Here is a 25,163-nt window from a genome sequence, read left to right as displayed (position 1 = left end):
AGTTTGATCGTATTCACAATATTATCATTTATATGAAACATTGCTAATTTATATTTCAAATTTACATGACAACACGTTTGAATTTCCTATTATGTTTTCCCACAAATTAATCTCGCATATAGTTTGTTATAAAATTGTAATTAAAATTGATTTAATTCTCTGGATATATGTACACTATGTGGACAGACACGAAAGAGGATTAACTTTGTTTAAATAATCGTCTCCAGCTGGTTTAGTTCAAGATAAAATTAATTTGCTTTACCTCACGTAGTTGGATGAAAAATAATAAATTCCACACGTTTATCTCTGTCCGAGCGATTTACAGTAGATTAATTGGAAAGATAGAAGAGATTGTAAATAAAAAATTAGTGGGGTGTGTGCTTTAGTGATTCAAAGTATCGATTAGGTGATAAATTATATTTTTTGGGCGATACACAAATTATCAAGTTTTACTCAACCGTGAATATCACATGCTTTAGAAAGATAAAGTATATCCTGAGTATAAGTTAATTTTAAACTTATTAGTTATTCTCGATCAGCTGTAAAAATGCATTATTTATTTCATAATAATGAGTATACGAGAATCGGATGATATAAGTGGAAATTGTTTTATGCTTTGCAATAATTGAGTCTTTATTTAAATTAAATTGATAATTTTCTCTACAAGATAAACAAGATTTTAAAAAAAATTTTTAAGTTTGAATTTTTATTTAAAATCGACCATATAAAAAATTATGTTATTTCGAAATAATCGTTATACTATTATTGAATAATTATTCTCCAACTTTTATTAAAAGAAATAATAACATGTTGTTGTTATATAATGAAAAATTATTCAAGTAATGAACAGATGACGCGTAACTTTACGCTTAACTTACATTTTGACGGGATATAACAAAACCATGCTCGTCGAATCATTAATCAGATCAACTGTTCTTTTTTTATAAGGATGTGGTCTGAGTTACGCAACCTTCGATCTTCTCGTGATGAATTTAAGATAGACTTCCGTTTAAAAAACCGTGACAGGAATGGCTTTCGTGATTTATGACTTTCATTTATGTAACGCACAACCTTGACTACAATTTTTCTCCGCATTTTTTCAGTAAAAAATGATATTTTTTTAAAATATAAAACTAGATATCATTATTGCATTTAAGTGAACGTGAACTTTTTGTACATTCTGCATTACAAAAAGATTAAAATCGATATAAAACTCCTGCCTGATTGTACTTAAATCATTTGTATGTAACTCATATTATTTTATATTATGTAAGATGATAATCTCTTTTATTCATCAACTTAATTAGATGCGGAAGTCGATGAGAAATATCTAATGATATTTTTAAAGGAAGTATTATACACAAGTTTAATATCCAATGTTTTTATAATTCATTATAAAAGATATAAAGCGCTTTTACATGTGAATTTATTTTATTATATTAAATTAATATTTTATCGGGTGGAATTATGATAAAAAATGTAGCAATGGCTTCAAACGAAAATATCATTTTGTGAATGGAAAGCAAAATTGAAAAACCGTTACTTTAAAATTATGGAGAAAATTGAGCGTTTTCCCAAAATATTGATATAAAATTGTCTTTTAATGTATTTTATAAATATTATGTCAAAATATGCGAAATGGTTTTCAGGAAAATGCGACAGAGACACGTTCATACATTCATATACGTTTGATCCTACGTGAGCCCGAGTATCACGTAGAGAGAAACAAAGTATTGTCCTTCTGTTCCCAGGCGATATACGACATGCTCGGCGCGTGTTCGAGCAATAGACCGGCGGACAGCGCGGAGGAGAGGGCGAAGAACATATTCGCAAAGATGGACGAGAACAACGACGGGCAGCTGACGCAAGACGAATTCCTGAAGGGCTGCCTCCAGGACGAGGAGCTGTCGAAGATGCTCGCCCCTTAATCCCGACGTCGCCTTCTTTCCGGAGCCGCCGACGCGCGATCGTAAACGAGGATACACACCACTACCACTAGTTCTCATGACTCTCCCAAAATTCAACGACAACGGAACGTCAACAGTAAGCCACCACCAAAGTCGACACTCGCATACACACGCGCCATCGTTCAACACGTACACGTACCGAATAAAATACCGAGAAAATTTCCAATTAATTATGACGTATACGCTATATTATTATGGCGATTCGACAACAAGTCCCGTCGCTCGTGTCCGATGGGAGGACACGAACCGTGATAAGATGGCAAGAGATCGAGGAAAATGATCAAGGATGATCGATGAACGAAAAGGAGGGACAACGAGTCGAATCGAGTCTTGCTCGAATTTGAAAAAGGGAAAAGTTTTCAAGGGGATGGCGCGCTGTACGCGCAGATCTTCGTTCGGACGACAGTAATACGATGGTGATAATCGGACCTAGGAAAAGATAGCCTCGCGAACACACGGAGAACGGAGGAACGACGTCACTGGTGACGACGAGGGATCTAATTAGCATTTTGTGAAAGCCCTGCTGTCCATTTTGCGAACTCATCGTCGACAAGTAGGGTGAATCCTGCACTCACACGCTGGTTCGTCGTGCGAATTCAGGAATTTCCTCGGACCGGATGGAATTAATCAGGGGGGCAGAGGCGAGGGTGTTGGAATGTTCAGTTCTCTCGGGAGAGGAAAGTGACAACGTTGGTCGTCACGGAGGATCGCCGGTGGCTTTCAAAGCTCGCGCTTGCACCGACAATTTGGCTTAACCGGTCCTAGACGTGCGGCATTCGTCGTCTCTTTCCGACGAAACTATACTCCCGTCTAATAATACAGACGAAGAGCATAAATTAATCCTCTGATGCGCTTCAGGAGACATAAGGACTTTCGTAGTTCCGTACAATTTCGCACAGAAGTGACTTTGGAGATATTAATATCGCGATTCTAATTTCACTCCGGATTTATCAATAGCGCCCAGAAGTTGGTCAGATCTCGCGGTGGATCTTACTAGATGCCTATTGTTTTCGCGAGCGCTTTAATCTCGTTATAATAGAGAATTAGGGTAAATAATTCAAGCGCATCATACATTAATTCGCTTCAAATTGGATTGTTGGATTGTTACGGACAGATGTTTGCAAGTATTTACACAAGCACTTGATCTTCTCTCTCTATAGTGTCATTTATATATAAAACGGAGCAAATTTTTATGTACGCACATAAAGCGTAGGATAGGAAATATCTCAAATGTATTTGAATAATTTCAAAACCAACTATACGATTTAATCCGATTTGAGTCTCGTGAATTCTCCGTTGAATCATTGCACGGCGCTTGTTTTTCTAATCCTATTCATATATTTGAACAGCTCAAAGCCAAACTGTGATTTGAATCTCGTGTAAGTTATTGTTTGATGGCCATCATTAATCTTCATTTCATTCCATTCCACTCCATTTCACAAGATTCCACTGCTCCGCAAAGTTCCGTTCATCAGATTACGCTCTAAGAGTCGCATCAATTTACTCTCTCTCTCTCTCTCTCTCTCTCTCCCTCTCTCGTTCGATTATACTTTTAAATAAAAACTTGTTCAAATAAAATGAAGAAAAAATAGCGCATCAGAGGATGAATCAGGACCAGGATTAACCAAAGCCGGTGCAGTCGGTTTGAAATCACCCGAGGCGATCTTCTCGATGGACCAGGAACGGAGAATCTCGCGTGAATCAGACAAGTGAGTGAGGAAGCGAAGATCCGCTCGTCGCCAAGTCGCCCGTCGTAGAATCTAAGAGACGAATGCGAGAGACACTTGCGTGCGCGTGTCGCGATCGCACGCACGTCCCACTTTTTCAGGCCTCTGCACGGATCGATCGTAGGTCGACGTAAGATCGACGTGTTGTTGCGCCGATACGGGCCCTGTCGTCCTGACCGTTCGCCGCGCGAGGTGGCAACACAACGAATTGCGCGAATTACGAGGTAAACGTCGAGGTAATTAGATAGAGGGGACGGGGGGAGCAATATCGCTTAAGAGAAGATACGTTAATTTTATATCGGTGCGGCCCGATGTCGAGAGAGCCCTACGTCGGTTGCATCGTCGACCAGCACGCGCGTCATCCTAGGCTGCAATCGATACTGGATACAGCAGTTATTACGTGCAACGGATGTGGTCTAGTATTCAGTACGGTTCATGTGTATCCGCTGGATTTCCGCGAGACACGCGGCGTGGATTAAGCAAATGCCACGAAACTTTGGGGGGGAGAAGTTTTATAAGGCGATAAAAGGGGGAGTCAATTTCCGGACGGCCAAAATTTCCGTACAAACTACGCGATTTTAAACCATTCTTCGCCGTTGCGCTTCGCTATTTCGTCTCGCTATTGTTCCTCCCGAAATTACTTACACATGTGTACTAGATTTTCCGACGTGTATGTATCCTGATTATCGCGAGAAAGTCGTATAGAGCACGTGTAATTGGCGTTATAAAGATACGAACAAATCATAATCGTCTAGATGTAGCATCTCGGTTAACTTTAATCTAATCTTTATCGATTCTCCGTCTTTTTTTAGAGAATTAAAAAAAGGACAAGGAGCTAAATCAGCCTGCGGTCAAAGTTAACTGACATTTGACGAAATCGATTTTCCCGTAATGATGATTGACATATTTTCTACGCGTAATAAATAATACGATACGACTTTAATCATTATCACATACGGATGTTACGTAATCTTTACATCACATCGTAATTATGAAAAGCGGAAAGCAAAAAATGTCAAGTCCACTTATCGCGCCAATCGATATAAAGAGGATCAATCTGATAACCACATAATGGCCGTCTTAATCCAATCGACAGCGTGCTCGTCGACGCTCACAAATGTTTCCGATGCTTTTCACCGGATCGAAGGCTCCTCGATTTCTTTCTTCTATTTTCCTTTCTCGTACATACACACACATATATATGTATATCTTTATGTAGAATATATTTGACATAATGGTGCCCGCGAGAAACACAGTGTGCTCCGGGGTTAATGTGGTTCGCGCGTGTATATATTTTAAGATTTACGAACAAAGATCTGTATCGAATACAATAACGTAACCGTATGACGTTTCTCGCATACGTTATGCTTCGCATGAAAATGCACAGACGGTATTTGTTCTATCTCGCGTCGAGTCAAGGTAAGTTATCTCATCGAAGAGTATTTTCGAATTGAACGGAATTTCCTTGAATTCCGAGTATTTGCATAAGAAATGTCGCCTCTTTAAAACCAAAAGGAAATATCTCAAGCTGAAATCTCTCTTACAGAATGCGCGTGATTTCTATTCTTCCTTAAGGAAGCAGTTTTGGAAAACGCTTTCTCATAATGCACAGAATTAACTGCACGTATGCCGTATGCATATTTAGGCATGATTGGTTTCAAGAAAGCAATAGTTGAGTCCGCGGTACACCCACATATATACATGTAACGTCATCAATTTATCCTCTCGAACTATCGTGTACACCGTTGTAAATGTTCCACTGCATGTTGGGACGCACGTTGCAGATTGCTTGTAATTGCCTCGTTACCTGGTTCCGATAGTTTTGAGATATGTCTTGTGGTTTGCACGAGCCACAAGCGGTATCAGAAAATCTTTTTCTTTTCACTATTACTCATATAATGATGAATTCTTTCATGTGCACACAGATTTTTTTGAAACTTTGCGATGAAGGTAAAATAACATATGTGTTTAAAAATCTTTTTTCTTTTTTCTTCAAGAAAAGTCCACGAAGATTCAGAATTATTGTTGACTCTCAGTGATAATTCATCTTCAAGGTTAAAATTAAACAAGGACGAGAATAAATTAAAATAAAAAATAGATTGTAATTTTTATCTATATTAAATAATATGTAGATTTTCGTATTTATGTTAATTAATAAGTCCAGCGAGACATATTCTCTGGGTCACGTTAGAGAACACGCGTCACAAGCTTCCATCGAACAAGGAAACCAGCAACGACACGTGCAAGCGATATGCCGTGAAACTTTAAAGAGAATTGATCAAGCAGCTGTTGTGCGATATAAGGGACAAACTTGATTTGAGGGTGTAAATGCCACCGATAATTGTTATCGCTATTCACGGCGAGCTACCGGGCAACTTTTTTTGTCATGTAGCGTTGCATGTGGCGCGGTAAATTCTCACGTACTAAGCGGCTTAAGTCGCGCTTGCAACACATTGTGATCCGTGCGGATTTCTAGGGGATAAAAAAAACCCATTGCACTGATTCACAAGCTTTTTGTTCTTGAATCTACTAACGATCGAATATATATAAAATTGACTAGATAATTAGAACAAATATTAATTTTCCGATTTCAATTGTGCGTGTTTTTATTATTAAATATAGACTACAATTATAAAGAATTTTGAAGTACGACGCAAAAATCGGAGTAATTGAGGAATGCTTGAGAAAAAGATTTTATAAAATATCAAAATACACAACTTAGCTTTCTCTGTAAACTGCAAATATAAACTATTGTGTGTTGAGATATCTACAAGTGATAATTATCTAATAAAATACTTGTATCAATTTTTTTTCGAAATTTTGCGGAAACATATATTTTCAGTTTTACATTTCAATTATTAAAATATATGAATTATTTCGATATAATAATTTATAACTTGTACAAAATCTGAACATATTTACGAAATCTTTATCGTATGTGTGATCTCAGATTAGCTTTCGAGATACATTATTTTCCGTATTAATATTAGAGAATATTTTATTTATTTATTTATATATTATCTTGTAAAATGTGAGCAAATTGATGAGCAATTAGTGTAGTAATATTATTGAATTAATTGATAATCGTAAACGGATAATATATCGAATATTGGATATAAAAATTCTTCGCGACACAAGTAAAATTATAAAACGCGTAAGAATTTGTCGGTTTTTTTCAATCGGAAATATTATTAAAATTAATCATTATAAATGAGACCGAGGAGATATATATGAGAGGAAAAAGGATTTTAATTAAAATTCCAATTAATCCTTCAGTGCCATTTGCTCGCGGTTATTATATAACAGATAAAAAAAATTAGAAGCAATCTCTTTCTCAATCAACAAAATGGGCGAATGCAATTTTAAAAAATTTTGCATCACGATGTCATAAGCTACGGAATGCTTGTGACGCTGATTCGGATTAAATTTATTAATTGAAGTGGACTCCACTGCAGTGCTTTGATGAATAAAGTGCATTCGAGAACTGCGTTGTACGGGTTTCGTAAAGAAACGAGATATATGTGTGTATATGTGTGTATATCCAGAGACTTTAATAATATACATAGAATTATGACGAGTATCTTAAAACGATAACATCTCAGATTGTACATCTTACAGAAATGTCTTATAATTAAAAAAGATGGAGATGTATTTAAAATCTTCAAAAAGTTTATACAGGGAGATAATATAAAAATAATTGAGATTAATTATAAATTTAAATGATTTTATTTCGCATATTGACAAAAAATTCCTTTTGTCAAAAAAACTGCAATGACGAAGGATTAGCTCAATGTTTTTCGTATTTAAAAATATAATGTTATATAAAAATATTTTGTGTTCTTTGCACGACTTATACAAAACAATATTTCATATATCTATAAAATATATTAGACATTAATTATAAAATAAAAACAATGGCGAGCGTGTTTATTCCAAGTTCAAAGAATCAAGTACTTTGGGCTAGTCAAGAGCGTGCAATGATTTAGGAATTCTTAAATTATTGTACACACTATCATTGCGCGAATTGTTCATTGTGTGTAGTTATTCAGTAATTAGTTTATATATAAATGCAAACTAATAGAGGAGAAATGTGGAATAAAAGAATGGCGGAGAGAGTTTATGGAGTAGGAAAAATATCGTTTGACATCGTCGAGTAAAAGTTATCTATCGATACTATACTTAACGAATAGTATCAGCTTAATTAAGATCAAACTTAATGGATGATGCCAATCTCCGAGATGTAGTAGTATTAAAATTAATAATACCAAAATTAACCGCTCCTATTAAAGTTAGTCGATGTAATCAATCGATAGGTTGTACCAATATTGATTAATAACACTAATGCTAACTGATAGTATCAAATAAAATGAATCGTTTCTATGAAAATTAATCGGTAGCCTCGGAATTAATTAACATGAAAATTAATTGGTTTTACTCGGTGTGACTGCATCACCTTAAGTGAAATAGTACGCGCTAAAAGAGAGAGATAGACCTCCTCCGTCTCCCTATCGTATTAATCAAAGAACAACGATAATCGGACCACAATGTGTTACTAATATGTCGCTCCAACGTACGTAAAGATCTTTTCGCGGAAACACGCGAATCGCGCATCCCTTGCTTATTCTCCGCCAGCGAGATACGTAGATAAGGTCTCTCTCGTGTAAGGCAGCGTCGCGTTTTCGTACGTCGCGTCTTCTAAATCGGACTGTGCTGGTCGTAAAGGAAGATATATATATATCTATCGCTCGAATTGTGTATACTCATCTCTACGGAGACGATAGACTAGCCTCTATTAGTGATAGCATTCGACCAATTGTGTGTTTTTATTAGGAAAAAAAAGAAAAAAAAGCTTTCGCTTTCTCTCTCTGATCCGCGCGATTGCGTTCTCTCGTCTCTTTGCTTCCGCTCGCGGTACTCGTCATCGAATTCACCGACTCGATCGATTTCCCTCTCTAGATAAATTATGTAGATACAAATTAGAGATATGTAGCTTGGTAGGATAAAAAACGGCACAAACTCTCTTTGCGGAAATCGCGTCGCGAGTGATTTCGTCGGTGGGGTGGTGGGCCTCCTGCTACAGGCAAAATTGAGCAATTTAACGGACGAATGTATCCGCGCTCGTTATTTTTACTCGGTAAAATAATGCGCGGGATTAGCGATTTGACGATTGAAAATCGAGGGAGATCGGAGAACGCTTTCTACGTCGTCGAGACAATTAAAAAAACACGTGCTCTCGTGCATATATATATATATATTTATATTAGGCTAGGTACATATCACATCTCGGCTCCTTCCATGACGCGCAAGAGGCGAAGGCCCTTTTTCGCTTCGCGATTTTACTCTCTACGTGCTTCAATCGCAACTATCACGATTAAGTCAATTTCAAACGAGGAAGAAAAACAGGAAGATATCCGTTAACACGATATTTCTATATATATATATATACATGTACGCGTAATTATATATATATTAAAACGTGTTAATAATATTGATATATATTCTATGTGTGTAGTAAATCTGTACGAGTAAATATGGTCTTGTTCACTGGCGATGATGGACTCGATTTTTCGGATGGAGGAATGAGATCTCTGCGGACAATTCTTTCTCGAAACATTATTCATTTTTATCTTTGAATCTGGAGGCGACGTCCAAGATTTCATACGCGAAAATTGAAACTTGGTTGAATGAAATCTTGACTTGAGAGAGAGACCCTTTTGAAAAATTTCTCCAACGTCATGTACAAATTAAGAAATTATGTTAAAATGTTAAAGTGTCAAACATTTTTAGAGGCAAATTAATCACGAAAAATTTATGAAATGTGACAATCTACGATATCATTAAATTTTTATCAAAAATATAATGATAATTTCAGATTGCGCGAAACCATCATCAATGCGCAAGACCTGAGATAGACGCACTATGATTGACTTACACTAAGATACACATTCCTAATCGCTAATCGCTAAATCAAGACTCGATTCGTAAAAAAAAAAAATAATAAAAAGTAAAAAAAAAACAAAAAAATATTCACGCAACTCTTCTCTCTCGAATAGAAAGTGCAGCATTGACAATCGACATAATAAGAGTTCCCTTTTACGAAAGAGTCGACGTACGTATATAAAACGGGAAAATTTTATAAAGCTTAAGAGGACCTAAAGTGCATTACACATTAATGGAGGAGCCGTCGTCTCGGTTGTCTTTCCTTCTTCGGCGACGCGCGGATCCTCCTCTTACAAAACCGTCACCCCCTACATACACGCGATAGGAAACGTATACGCACATAACTATGCACCTACGCATGCGATCGTGCGTGTATGCGTGTCCGGAACTCAATTTCCGTCGCACAACATTTAATAGCGTTTTCGCGCCAGCGAATTGTTCACGCGCAGAGATTGCGAGAGTTAAGATCGAGTACCGATTTAAGCCGTCGACTCTCCCCCCGTACTCCCTCCTTACTTAAGATTTCCCTCTGTGGTTTCCGTAGATTTGCACGCCCGAGAGACGGAACGCGTATATACTTATTACGGGATCAATCAAGATAGTCGCGTGACAATTTCGGGATGTTCCGCGATGACGTGTATAATTAACGATTGTCATTCTTGTTGCAAATCGTTCTATTGAATAAATGTCGTTACTTTTGACGCGTCAGTAAAATCAATTATTCGGTTCATCATTAAATATCCTCGCTGTCACGAGTTCTCGCCACGATTGATCCTACTTTCTTACGCCTCGCCGCGAAATGACGAATGAAGGTAAAAAGTCAATTCGACGTGAGAAGATTACGCGATATATTAAATAAAAGTACAGCGAAATGGAGCCATTTTGCGCGCTATTCTCTTACCAATCTATGCGATTTTATATTTTTCTACGCCTTCCACTCCGTTTAATCCGCTCTCGTCACGATCTCTTCGAGACATTTTCCCGATACGTCTTATCGCACTCGTCGTCCCTTCTATTACGTCGGTACTTGGCGAAACGTATCTACAAACTCTAGTAATCTAACAATAAGTCATCAATTTTATTAACACGCGACATGTGCGTCGTTTCGCCGCACGATCAACTTTCGCATGCCGGAATATTCTTCAAATGCACTTCTCAAGAACGATCGTAAATTTGCATTCGCCTTCGCGTCGATTTACGATCGGCAGAAATGCTTCGCGCTATACGACGCATGATGGACGTTTCCCATGGATGTTGTAAAAATCATCGTCTCGTATTCCATTAGTTTGAACGACTACTCGGCTATTGCATCATTTTATTCTTCTCGATCGATTTTAAGAAATATATCAAATTCGGGAAAATTTTAATTTAATTTATACATATTTATATTATATTTATAATTTTATAATATTTATAATTTATATTATATTTATAATTTTTAATATATAATATTTATATATATTTTTATTTATTTATTTATATATTTAAGAGAAAAAAAAAACGAAAGGAGAGGAGCAATATTTCTATATATTTTTTCCATATATTTTTTAGCAAATGTCAACTTCTTCGACTTTATTTAGAGGGCAAGATTCAATCTCGTTGCTGAATGATGTGATTAGAGAATTTCGATTCGGGCAAGATGGAAGGTATTCCGGTGTCGCGAGAATTAAGTGCGATTTCGCATTGGCCGATAAATTTAATCTCCTGAGAAACATCGGCAGCACTGCCAGATCGATACGTCGATGCCGATCTGATTTGTCGAAGGATCAATTTCGGCCATAAACGAAACGAGTTCTTCTTTGGCAGGGTAGCTGCGTATCTCGATTTCACTCGTTTGCAATATCGATGAGTCTGCTCTATGTGTTGCAATTTCCGATCTTACTCGACATGGAAAAAAAATCTCGCTCTCTCCACCTGATTATTTATTCAAGTCGTAACAATTTGTTAACTCTCTAAATCGAGAGTTTTTAATCCTTTTAGAGTTACCTACATTTTCGCAAAAAACTTATCGCGAATATATTTTTAAAAGAAATACTTATTTTTAAATAAATAAATATTAAACTTTTACGAGAGAGAAAGATTATAAATTTTAATATAGTTTTGTGACAAGCAACTGCAAGTTTTGTTGAAATTGTCGTGATTTTATAGTTTATTATTCAATTAAAACTATTTTATCGAATCGTTAACAATTATATTTTGTAACAGACGAATTTTGCAAACTTGAAAATTAATCCCGTCTTGGAAGAAAGATTGTTTAGGCGATATAACTTCCTTTCGTGCTTTGTATTAAAGCTTTTCGATCGCGTAATGAATAAAAGACAGGCTCGCGTATAAAGAGACAGTCCCTTACATAAGAAAAATTTATATAAATATATATCTCATAGAATCTCATGAAATATACTAACTACAAACTCCATTTTCCTGTATTTTAAATAGTATAGATGATATCGCTTCGTGTCTATCAATTTTTATCACGATGCTCAGTTTTGATCGATTAATAATAAATAAAAAGTTAACGAATTACAAAACTATGCATGCATTTATAGTGAATGTGTATTTTTTGACATACATTTATTAGCGCCATAAAACGTGTATCCGTGATACAAGTTGTTCTTTCTTTGAAAATTCGCAGCTGATTGACTCGATCAGAAGGTGATTTTCATCGTAATAACGTAGAATAATTACCGTACATTATTCTGGCATCGCTCTCTTATCGCATAGCGTATTAAATATTCGTCTGATGTAGTGTTAGACTGAACGCTAATCCTAAGAGAGAAAGGCGGATCTTATGACATCCGGAGCTTTACCCACGAAGGAGATATTCGTGTTCCGGTGTCATGTTTCTTGCCTCGGGCTTTACGCTCGCGCAGAATTAACCTTCGGAAGGGCTAAGTCAATAGTTCAGGCAAGATTACCGTTGCTGTCTCGTTAACGGAAAGTATTTTGTACATATATACGTCTAGTTTGTGTGTATGTGTGTGTGTGTGTGTGTATAAAGTATGATGTAGCTTTATCGCTAAATTTAATCAAATCGCTTTATCTGAAAACGATAATATTGATAAACTATTATTAATAATCGTTTTCAATTAGGCGGCGGAGATTTTATTGCAAAATATAGTATATATGTGTCAGATGGAAATCATTTACGTTGTAATCTCAGTTTTTTCATTTACTTTCATCTTCGTGTTCCGGATTAATTTTCAGCGAAAATATTTAAATGGACTTTGCGAAAGCAACGATTCTGTATATACTTGAAACTATCTAATGTGCATGACATTAATTATAATTCCAATGTAAACACTCGAGTATCAAGCTTTTATCAAGCTTCCTCTGTTTCACCTCACGCATAATTATTGCACCCGTTGAACGAACGCATCGGCTTAATCGGTGCGTGTTAATTAATGAGACATTTCGCGCGTATACATACGTAGTTCGGCTATCTATAAACGTATTGTTGTTTCAAGCAGAATTAGCGAGATCTTACCGTCGACACGCGCGTACTTGGTCAACCGGACACACAGACCAGCAATGATGAAAGTAAAGCGTTTCAGCTAACTCTACAGTCCGTGATTCGTACAAAGCAGCCTCGAATCGATTCGGCCCAAGACGCGTAATATAACTGTGACCCACCCCCGGGTAATCGCAGCACTTTGCATTATCGCACTTTCACGTTACGACTTTTATCGAGAAGCGTTTCCCAAGGAACGAGGAAAGCACCAAGGGAATATTAGAGGGCAGAATTGACTTGAAATTCCAGACTGCTACTGTTGATAAGGATTATAAGTAGAGTACAATCACATCTTAAATATTTGATCTTTCGATACATCTATATTTCTACAAATTATTACTATTTTTACTATTAAATTTCTCGTATATTTAGCGCTCTCTGGCATTAATCCTCTTTCAAATCACGGTGAGCACGGATGGAATTTTTTAATATCCGATGTTATTTTTCAAAATACTCGAAATACAATTATTTTTAAATAAACGGAGAAATCTCTGATTATGCACTTTCGTTTTGTATTACATTTTCTCTGGGGACAGTGCGTTGCATTTCGCATTATCTTTCCATTTCGCTGGATAATGGATATAGACATGTATCCACCTATTTCGTTTGACACTGGAGATTTTGTGCAAAGAATCACGGGAGGAGAGCAGATCTTTCTCGAGCAAAAATTCGTTCATCTCGCTCATCGCGAGTCTCGATCCTTTCAGGATCCTATGTCAGAATTGTCATCTTAACGTGGTAATCTTGAGGAAATAGTCAAGATATATATCTGATAAAAAAACTACTCGTGGGGAATGTACTGCCGATAATTACAGCCCTTGATTCGTAAACGCTTTGAAAATTCGCGGGTGACTTTCTTTCCCTGCGGAGCACCTTTCCAATGTATTTAGCTTATAGAACACTTAGGACCAGATCGTTCGTGTAAAATGGCACGATATATTTGTAAAAGTCGTTTAGACTAACGAATTTGTAGTCTGCGTGGTTGCAACTGCGAGAAAATGCTTCGCTGAGATTTTTCCGACCGGTTTGCGATTTTAGGAAGCGACGAAAATACGGAAAAGAACACGATCGTTGCTCTCGCCGATTAATAATCGAGTTGAAAATATAGTTCGAGAAAGTATGTATACTTGATGTCTCATAGGCAGGTCCTAGAGAACCAGATCATGTCTCATAATGATGATCTCGCTGAGTTGCATGACGGATTACTTTGCACCGCAATAAAAAGGGGATTTTCTAAGTATGTAGTGTCTAAGGAAGTAATTAATAATTGACGGATTCGCGTAGATATTAAACTTTGTTATAAATTACATTCTTAGACATTAGATGAAATTTTAAAGTCGATCGATTTGACATATTAAGTAGAAATAAATCTGTCATTGTGACACAAATTTTCTTCTCGAACGATGCGATCTTATTCCATTTTAGGATACTATTATTAAGACGAACAATTATCCGATTGTCAATAGATGTCTAAAATTGACTTAATAACTGTAGATTCGATCTCAAGAAAATCCCTGTCATCAAATTATTCGATACTTCAATTTTTAGAACATAAAATATAAATGAAAGTTTTATGCTTGACTTTAACCAACTCTCAATGATACAATCATAAAATAAATTTTTATCTATCTCTGTCTACGACAAAAATCTTACTGTACGATTCTAATCTTAAGAAACAGTCTTATAAAAAAAATTAATCGTTACATTTTTTATTATTATTTAGCGGCAAAATCCAAATTTAAATGTATATTTTAAGCTTTATGTTGTCTAGATTTTTGGAAAGAAATTGCGAGAAATAATTTATGGAGCAAGATATTCAAAACTGTCCTGACAGAGACTGATATAGACTCGTGTATATTTTTGATTTTAGTTAGAAATTGGAAACTCTATTTGATGACGTCGATTACGTCGATCGAAACTATTGACGTATACGTATTTCCATCTACGACTACTTAACAATTATCTTGTGTATGTACATGTACAATGTTATTAATCGCCCGAGCTACTATTTTCACATCGTATCAAGCACGCAAGAACTCTATAGAACTCTACAAAGTACTTTAAAGTTTGTACTTCAATTGCATACCACAACACGATATATTTAAACAACTTAACCAAACAGCTTTTCCAATTAAATAAATAAATGCGTAAGCAATCAACACCGATAGCATTATTGCGGGTATTTGACCAAATTAATCGCAGAGTATGCTTTTGCTATAAAACGTCTATTTTCCGATGCTAAGAATAAATATAAAATGGATATTTCTATAACTGGATAAAACTATTGACCGGAGATAAATTACATATAACTAGTTATCTTTATTCGAGACTTACAATCGCTTTATTATGCTTTATCACGAAATTTTTTATCATATATGACTGATTTCTATCAATTTTCTGTTAAAATTTCTCATTTCTTTCGTTTATTAGTAATTATCATAGATAATTAATTATCAACATTTTTATCTATAATAATTATCAATAACGTGATTATTATCCTTATTTTCATGTTTTATCAGATGGAGAAGAACAGAAAAATTCAATTGATTTTTAAAGACATCTCACATCGAGATTGGATCAAGTTGCGAAATTTAAAAACTAACTAATTCGTTGGTTGCTTCGTTATTATTATTTCGAGACTCATTGTGCCACTTAGGGATGACTACGTCAAGGAATGGCGCGTACATGTGAACAACACGACAAACACACGCTTGGGATTTCGCGGGAGAGCACGCCAACTTCCTAGTTAACTCGACGCAAACCCTGCTTATCTAAAAACCAGACACACACACCTCTCTCTCTCTCTCTTTCTCTCTCTCTCTCTCTCTCTCTCTCTCTCTCTCTCTCTCTCTCTCTCGCGGGTATTACAAACGTCCTTGCGAGATAATTGCAAGCACGATATTTTGCATACGGTCGTCCCACATTTCGAGTAAAATTGCTTTTCCGGATAAGGTCGTTAGCGATCAGGGCATAAGACAACGAGCATAAATCTTTGCACAAGGTATCAATTTTGTTCCAAGGACGACGCGCCGCGAAGATAAAAGAACACGCACGCATTTACCTTATTAGATAATATGATAGAAGGAGAGAAAATGTGTGGCACACATAATATACGATGCGTTTCTTACGACGTGCAAACGATTTACGTTGATGCGAATTTTTAATCTGTTGCGCAAAAATAATGATAATGATGTCAACGTCGGAGTTGAATAGGATATTATTCTATATCGCATTCTGTACGATTTTCGCCAATAGTAGATTGAAAAAAATTGGAGCATAAATGTGACGTGTAAAGACAAAGTATCGATAAAATATATATGTTTTAATTATATACACACATGGAGATTTATAAAAAAATATTTTATACGACTCCATTAAAATTTAGTTGCATATTGTAGAAATGAAAAATATTTCACATGTATCGTTCAATTTTTATTTATGTAAATCACATTCCACAGAACATAATCTTTTTTTAATTAAATCGCTTTTTATCGATTGAAAACATTCGATATTAATAATACAAATACTTACTGTGCGTTTATATCTCATAACTTCTATTATTCGAATATTTTCAGAATTATAATCGATCACTATAACTGATCGGAAAGAGAAAGCAAAATATATCTAACGAAAAGTATTAAAAAGGACATTTGCGTAGGAGTGCTCGACTCGAACCACTCTTCGACACACAGTATCATAATGACAGCAAGTTACAGAAGAGGAGTATTCTCTCTTCTTAAATGACGTTCCAGAAAATGACGACACAACCGATATCGCGGCTCCGAGCTCTATCTGAAATTAAATCTCGGCCGAATATAGTAGCGTGAATGAAAAAAAATAAATAAAAGAAAAACCTATGATACTTTATATCTCATTATCGTCGTTAAAAGTTTTACTCGGTCCTGATCTGCCGTTACGCGAATTCGAATATTCGCTTATTCGAATCGAACTCTGCGAGTCTCTTGCAGTAATGTAATGCGTACGCACGCGGATCGTCGAGAGCCACGTTAACTACATTAGTTTCATTACCAGCGCTACCGGTGTAATCAGCGCATTCACTGATTGCGCGAAATTACCGAAGCGTATTGCGGCCGTGAATGTCTCGAAGTTGTAATTAATAACGTATTACGAACCTCGAGTGTGTTCGCGCATGTACCGATCAACAGCGTTAAAAGGGGATGAATGTGATCCGCGGATTTTTCGATAGATTCTTTTTTTTAGATGATTACGATAATATCAATATAATTCCTCGTTGTGTAATATCACTTCTGTAATGTTGACCCTTTCGGCTTTGCTTGATATTGCATAAAGCGTGCTTTTCATTTTACGTAATTTATAATATATATATAAATATAGACCGTATTCTCTCTCAAACATATATATAATATTTATCAATTTTCCGCGTGTAAAATTGTTCTTTTATAAAATTATCCTCACTTGCTCGAGCAAGTTAATCATTCAACTGTACATTATCATGTCCCATTCGGACCGACATTGATTCCGAAAGGGTTAATAATGTAGATATATTTCTATATATTACAAATCTGCGAATTGTCGTGATTATTGTGACGCGATCCTGAGGGAAGTGCTTCTCTTTGCGATAAACGTATACATATGTTCATGAAAAGGGAGAGATTGGAGAAATAATATAAAGTATCTCTTATACCGTCTTATATATATAAAATCTGACAGATTAATGACCAGAGACAGGTATGTTGATGCGCGCTGCAACGACTTTCTATTTTAATAAGTTTGATGCGAACGAACGAACGACAGATATATACTTGTCAACCGTGGGATACAATGGATTTTTGTCACGCGAATAATAACGAGAAAACGGCTTTGTTTGCTGATTGTAACAAACAGAATTTCACTCGCAATTACATCGACAATGTCTCGTAGAAAATTCTCACAAGAATGTATCAACTTGACAAATCTCGAAAGTCTCGCGACGAAGCGCACTGTCCGATCGCATATAATTTCCCACGACAGTTGTTGCGACGCTCCGTCGTACGTTATTCCAGCTCGATTTGTCGAGTCTCACGAAACGGATCCGCGACGCGAATGCGAAACAGGAGATAACAAAGTGATTACGAACAATTCATTTTGCGCCCGACGCGTGTGACAGTCGTTGACGCGTTCACAATCGATGATCCCGATTCCCGATCGCGACGAAAGTGACAGCGCGCGCGCTGTCAAGCGCCGCCGCGCACGTCAGGACAAACGTCAAATCGCGAGCCGACGACGCGCGCGACATAAAGCATGCGAATATTATTCGCGCGAATATGTACGTCGCCGGAATATTAATTTCTTTCGGCGTCGGGCTATTTTTCCGCCGAGATGCAACTCGCCGCCGCTACCGAAAATGCCTCGAAGGGTGAGACCGAAGCATCCCTCTCGAGACTCGTCGTCCCGTTTGGGACGATGACGCTGCTGTCCGCTCGTATGTAAACTATGCGGCCACGCGAAATTGCATCGCGATGATACAGCGTCGTTCCCCGAGCAAATATTTTGCTCGCGATGTGTATCTCGTACATATATATACGTTACATACGCACGGACACATATTTTAAAAATAAGACAAATCTAGTACTTACGTATATATTATTATTATTATTATGTGGTATAATTAATTAATTCCGTTTAAGCAATCAAAATAAACTAACTCATATTTTGTATGTGGGTTCTTCGCACGGCGAGGAACCGTGGGAGAAACCCGCATTATCGTCATTACTAATATTATTATTATAATAAAGCACACTACGCTCCAAACGTATTATTATTACTGCCGTTATTACTGCGTTTTTTATTATTGTCGTTGTTTTGTTAAAAAAAAAAACGTAGCCTCTCTTTCTTGTTATTAATCTCTGAAAATGTTTTCTTCTGTTGCAGTTGCGTGAATGCGTATGAATGCGTGCGAATGCATCCTAATCTCGTCGCTTAAACTCCCCGACTCATCCTTTCCTTCAAAAAGAAATCCCCTTTGTGTTTTTGCATATTATAAATACACATTGTCGAAGAAAAATGTATGTAAAATCGGTCGAGGATACCGAGAAGAATCGACGAAAACGAAACGTTCGGGAAATCTATCGACGATACCTTAAACAATTTTGAAGCGTTAATTGCTCTCGTATACATCACGGTTGTGATATTTAACGGCATCGATCGTAAAGGTTGAACGATAATAAGTCTGTCAAAGGGTCTCGAACAGCACGCGCATCTACGATTTACGCGGAATCTTTTTTACTTCGTCTTTAGTCATCGTTGGCTTTAGTATCCATGTGACCTTTGATATTCAAGTCGTTTACGGAATTTGTCGCGATTCCTTTGGCCGGGGGATATTTTTATGCCGGGTTTTCATCCATTTGTTTCGCTCGCTTAATTGCCGATTGATCTCGAGTGCGGGTCCCGACAGGTAATAATCGTTCCCGTTCGAAATAATCGCGAGCGAAAGAGAGAGAAAAAAAACGATACGACCTATCGAGCATCTATCGTCTTCTGCTACTCCCGCAGTCGGCTCGATCGCAAAGGACCATTGAAAGTTATCTTACGTCTCTTTTTCTTTCAGGCGTGTCTGGTGGAGAATACCAGCCGCGAAGCGTATTGTGCTTAACGGCACTATTAGAATAGTAGTCTAGTTAGAGCTTAATTATCTTCTAATTGGGTCCCGGGATTCTTCGGAAAATCAGGGATTCTGGAAGGGAAGGACTTTAAACAGCCATGGGGAAGCAAAACAGCAAGTTAAAGCCGGAAGTGCTGGAGGACCTCAAGCAGAATACCGAATTCTCAGGTGCGTTTGTTTTGCACGGATAATTAATAGACTTAACACATTTTCCGTGTGCTATTCAATATTTGTCTTATTTAAAAATATGCATATGAAATCTAAAGTAATAATTAAGTTTTTGCTTCGAGATTAAAGTAAACCTTGCATTAAATATTTTTCTAAAGGTGTGAGAATGTTATACATTTATCTCTCTGACAAGAAGAGTATTTTTGCTTGGAACGCATTGGAAAATTGTTTAAACATTTGTAAATGTGACGTATGCGATATGTAACAAACTCGCCGTGTTAATAAATATTTTAGCTCGCCGATTTACCCGGAAACGTGTGAGTAACGTTGGCCAAGCTCGGTATAAATAATATTTTACGATCCTTTCTTTTCAAGATGCGGAGATTCAGGAGTGGTACAAAGGATTCCTAAAAGACTGTCCCAGCGGCCACCTCAGCGTGGAAGAATTCAAGAAAATATACGGCAACTTCTTTCCTTACGGTGACGCGTCAAAGGTAAATGGAAAAATCTCGCGATAAAAATACACCGTACGTATATAGACGTCGCATATGATCGATAAATTTATTTACATATTGCGTGCCATGTGCGATCTCGCGAAATTATTCAGATTTTATTTTTTTTCTTAATTTATCATAATTTCCTTTCTCTCTCTCTCTCTCTCTCTCTCTCTCTCTCTCTCTCTCTCTCTTTCCCTCGCTCTTTCTCTCTCTTCCTAGTTCGCGGAGCATGTATTCAGGACGTTCGATGCGAACGGCGATGGCACGATCGATTTTCGGGAATTTCTCTGCGCCCTCAGCGTAACGTCCCGCGGCAAGTTGGAGCAGAAGTTAAAGTGGGCCTTCAGCATGTATGACCTGGATGGCAACGGTTACATTTCGCGACAAGAGATGCTCGAGATCGTAACGGTACGTGCCGTTAAAATAAGGGGCTGCGAAGAGTATATTTCAACAATTTACGATATAATAATTTTACTTCTCGCAAGCCTGATACATGTATAGTCAACTATATCATTGCTTCTGCTTTATTAAAAAATGTTATTTTTTTTTCGATTTACGACTCTCTCCAGAACTCTATGTATGTCACACGATCTTCATTGCGTAATTGAAAAAAGATATATTATTCAAAATATAAATTTTTTCTTTCTAAATTTATAAATGATTTAAAAGATTTGAATTATAAGATGTATGTAAAATATATGTAAGATATACATGTACTTGGTAAAAAGATTAGATCTCTATATTTAATCTCTATTGAGAGAAAATTGATTCTACGATATGCAATTGAAAATACTCGATGTGGCATTTACACATTATATTTTATTATAAATTGCACATTACAATCAATAAGGCAATTGCATTTTTTAGAGTTTTTTTTATCACTATAAAATATTATCGATATCGATCAATCATCGTGAAATGTTTTTTCATTGTAAGGAATTTTTTCTTAATGTTGTAAATTTGTTTGTACGTAATTTTGAGGCAACTAATATTCCTCGACATACAACTCTATTCCATTTCACTTTATTGTAACATTGATTTCAGGCGATCTACAAGATGGTGGGCTCCGTGATGAAGATGCCGGAAGACGAGTCGACGCCGGAGAAACGAACTGATAAGATATTCCGACAGATGGATAAGAACAAGGACGGCAAGCTATCGCTTGACGAATTTATAGAGGGTGCGAAGAGCGACCCATCTATTGTGCGACTGTTGCAGTGCGATCCTAGTGCACAAGCTCAGTGAGGCCCTGGGCCAATACAGACAAATATCGATATGCCATCTGCATACCCGAATCGGAGCCCGGCCCAATTGATATCCCAAGCGGAAGCGGCACGATCGTAGAAATTTGTCCTCCAAATTTATTGGTATATCGAGAAACTTGCCGAAACGTTATCTTTATATATGTTTGTTTTTTCTTTTTGATTTTAATCTAATAATTATTACATAAGCTTTTGATTGTAGGACGCTTGGATGCGTATAATTCATTTGTCATGGTTGATTCCAACGAAATAAGTTACTATCCCATGGAAATTGTTTCACTTTGTAAGCATTTTTTATTTGAAAACGATATTAATGCATAAATTATGACTGTTGAATAAGAGAACCATTGTTTTGATAATAGATATTCGATACAGAGAATAATAATGGAAAAAGAAATTTCTCCATTTTATGATTAACAATTAAAACACGATTAACGATATCTTTTAATCGCGCAACGATTATACATTAATATTTGATTTTATTTATTAGATACTTTCCGTCATGTGTGAAATTTTAACGAGTATTTTATTTGAAAGTTGAATGTAAAAAGAACAAATTGCAATCTTTTTTGATTAATACGATCATTCAAATTGATATCTTCCGATGAGTAGTAATGAGTTAGAAAGAATATTTCGTTACTCAAAGATATCGCCTTGGTGGTTTCTCGCGGATATTCTACGATCACGCACATTATGCGCGAGCACAAGTGCGTGCTAGTGAAGGCTTCTATAAATTGGGCCGGTATCCGAGAGGTCCAGGGTCACTGGGCCCATGGCGCTTGCGCATACCGCAAGCTAGTCTACAAGACTAGTCCAGTCGCTCCGTTTCGTTCAAACGGATCGGTTTAGCGAGAAGCTTGTTACGCCTTTTCGGGTCGTATGTGCCACGCTGCGCTCGATCCGCGGAGCCATCCTGAGAAACGCCCGAGAAACAACGCGAGAGGAGGGAAGCCGGTCCGCGTCGCTCGATCAACGCTCGGTCCGACGTTGCGTCGATGCCGTCGTCGAACTTCGCCGGCTGTGCCGGTCGTTGGAAATGATGAGCGGGATTAGCGAAATTCTAAAATACTCTGTGTTCGTAAAATATCCGTGATTATCGGTAGCCGCGGGTGCATGGCAGGCAAAACTCTCCGACGTGCGACAACGTTCGATTTTCTCCAGGGATCGCTCTCTGAAGATCGAACGCGTCGCGTGTCATCGGCAGCAGACTCTTGTACATATGAGCGGGATCGCATCGCGCATCGACGCATCATCGGACTGCCGTTTCAGTAAATTAACAATTGTCTCTCGCGCAGGAAGCTCGCAGCTTCCGACCGCGGTCATGATCGTCCTCTTACGCATCGTCGCGTTGGTATTTAAAATACCAAAGACGCGGACGGACATCCATCCCTTCGATGACACGCGCTGTCGTATCTCCCGCCCTCAACCACGGAGCCTCCCTTTCCCCGAGTATCTCGGCTCATTATTATTACGGACTGACCCATTAAAGGAAAAGACTTACGCTCGCTTGGCGTCCTTCTGCGCGCTGGCAACGAAATTTAGCGATTAGAGATTCGCGATCCCAGGCAAAGATCACTGCGAAATCGAAATCGCGCGCTAGCAAGACGCATTTGCCAGTTACACACATGCACACGCAACATGCTTAGAAACGGATTTAGAGCTTGATCTAGCGGAAGAAAGAAATGTGACCGCGTAACGATTGTCGATTGTCACACGGATACGTCGAAGATGCTGCGAAGAAAATACTCTCGATTCGACGTATCCGTGGGAAGAAGCAGCGATTAGTGTATCGTCCCGTTGCGACGTCTCGATTCGCTCTACAACGTCCTAGCGATCGAGATGTCGCAGAGCTAATCGATCGAATCGCGGAGAGTTTGTCCTTTAACATTACTGTTATATTCATCTCGTCGTCATTTTACCATTTTTAATGATCTTTGTCGTTACGATGGTTAGAATGATTAATTGTAGTCGGATAGAGCATAAAGATTTTCGCCTCTTTCCAATCTCGCTAAAGGAAATGAAACGCATCCTTGCCGATCAGAGCGACTGGCCCTCAGCTTTAGCGAAGGAATCGCGCTTGGCCGAGCGACCGGACGGATAAAGAAGAGGAATCTTCACGCGCGCACGCGTGCCGTATTTAGAGATTTATTTTTGTGAATGCGTGCGTCCTATGTGAGCGTGTAAGAAGTATGCGTATATGTATATCCATTTTGCGTATGCGCGTGCCCCCGTATATAAAGAAGCGAAAGCGATAAAGAGACGGCTCGAGCCGCTCGAGGTGCGAGCCTTATCGCCCCATCGTCCGATAAGTATCGATCGATTGAGATCGCGATAATTATATATACATAAAAAAATATATATACACGTATACACACATATAGATACACTTACATTATACATTATTGATGAAAATTCAGAGTGGCAAGGGATCGCAATCTTCGTCCACGCGAATACACACGCAGCAGCAGAGTTTGACGTTTTATGGTTTATGACGGTTCTCTAGCTATTGCACGATCGGGCAGTCGAGTATGATGAATTACGAAGTAAACACGAGCGCGCACATAAACGATATTTTTCGATGTACGATGGAGAGTGATTTTCGACCGATGACTTATTCGTTGTCCGTCGAGAGAGGATGGATCCTCTTATATATTATTTTCAGTTCGCATTTCTCTCGTGAGAGCTTTTCCCTTCACATCGCGTTTCCTTCTTCCTCCCCTTCCCGTTTATCTCTTACAAACGTATTTGATCGCGTACGATCGCTTTTCCATTCGTGATCGATATCTATTTCGGAGAACACTTTCGTTGCGCTAGGCTGTCTCCCAATGAGACATCCGGTCCGACAATGCAATGTTTTAAAATGTTGCGGTGTATAACGAATGCTAAGAGAGTTTTTGATTTTATTATGTTTGGAGACGTTACGCGCAAGGCAGTATTGTATTTTGCAGAAACGCGTTTCATATACAGAGAGATGCAAATATATAAATATTATATATATATATTAAATATAAATACACACAAACACACACACACACACACAAATCTCTATTATAATATATCGCTATTGTACTTTCTAAGATGTACATCTATTCATCTCGTGCTCATTAATATTTAAGGCTAAAGACTATTTAATGATATCTTTAATCTTTCAGTATATAGTCATTGTATAAACAAATAAATAACCTCATTAGTGTTAATATATACATATAAATATATATATAATACACGTTAAGATTCTAAAATTACTCTTGTGAACTTTTCCGATTATATTAAATGTGGAAAGATTTTATTCTATAACAAGGTGTCGAAAAGAAACGACAATGACGGAGATTTCTGGATTTACAGCAAAACAGAAAATATAGTTGCGTTGATTAAAAAACGAAATCTATATTATAACATATAGCATAGGACTGCCAATACGTTACATTAAATACGCGGCGGCAGTTAATTGTACCTTGGAACAAATCAAGAA

The 25,163-nt window shown here is 37.3% G+C and overlaps 2 protein-coding genes across 3 annotated transcripts in view; both read left to right on the top strand.

Annotated features, from left to right (window-relative positions):
* LOC105256116 (neuronal calcium sensor 2) overlaps nucleotides 1-19,557 on the top strand; it is a 138,458-nt gene extending 118,901 nt beyond the window's left edge. Inside the window, exon 6 of one of the 2 annotated variants that reach the window (XM_025407793.1) lies at nucleotides 19,035-19,557. In XM_025407793.1, coding sequence (XP_025263578.1) covers nucleotides 19,035-19,052 — 18 coding nt within the window. In that variant the 3' untranslated portion in view covers nucleotides 19,053-19,557. Of the gene's footprint in view, nucleotides 1-1,751; nucleotides 6,462-19,034 lie in introns of those variants that run through there. The other variant, XM_011265788.3, reaches the window with a different exon arrangement.
* The window catches only part of LOC105256118 (neurocalcin homolog), a 141,901-nt gene extending 119,089 nt beyond the window's left edge, over nucleotides 1-22,812 (top strand). The window contains exons 2-5 of the mRNA XM_011265790.3: nucleotides 19,711-19,932; nucleotides 20,308-20,426; nucleotides 20,649-20,837; nucleotides 21,474-22,812. Coding sequence (XP_011264092.1) covers nucleotides 19,863-19,932; nucleotides 20,308-20,426; nucleotides 20,649-20,837; nucleotides 21,474-21,674 — 579 coding nt within the window. The 5' untranslated portion in view covers nucleotides 19,711-19,862 and the 3' untranslated portion in view covers nucleotides 21,675-22,812. The remainder of the gene's footprint in view (nucleotides 1-19,710; nucleotides 19,933-20,307; nucleotides 20,427-20,648; nucleotides 20,838-21,473) is intronic.
* Nucleotides 22,813-25,163: the final 2,351 nt, after the last annotated feature.

This window comes from Camponotus floridanus, unplaced genomic scaffold (genome assembly GCF_003227725.1).
Source record: "Camponotus floridanus strain SB8 unplaced genomic scaffold, Cflo_v7.5 scaffold19, whole genome shotgun sequence".
NCBI classification, from domain to species: Eukaryota; Metazoa; Arthropoda; class Insecta; order Hymenoptera; family Formicidae; genus Camponotus; species Camponotus floridanus.
This window is presented reverse-complemented; position numbering and strand designations above follow the sequence as displayed.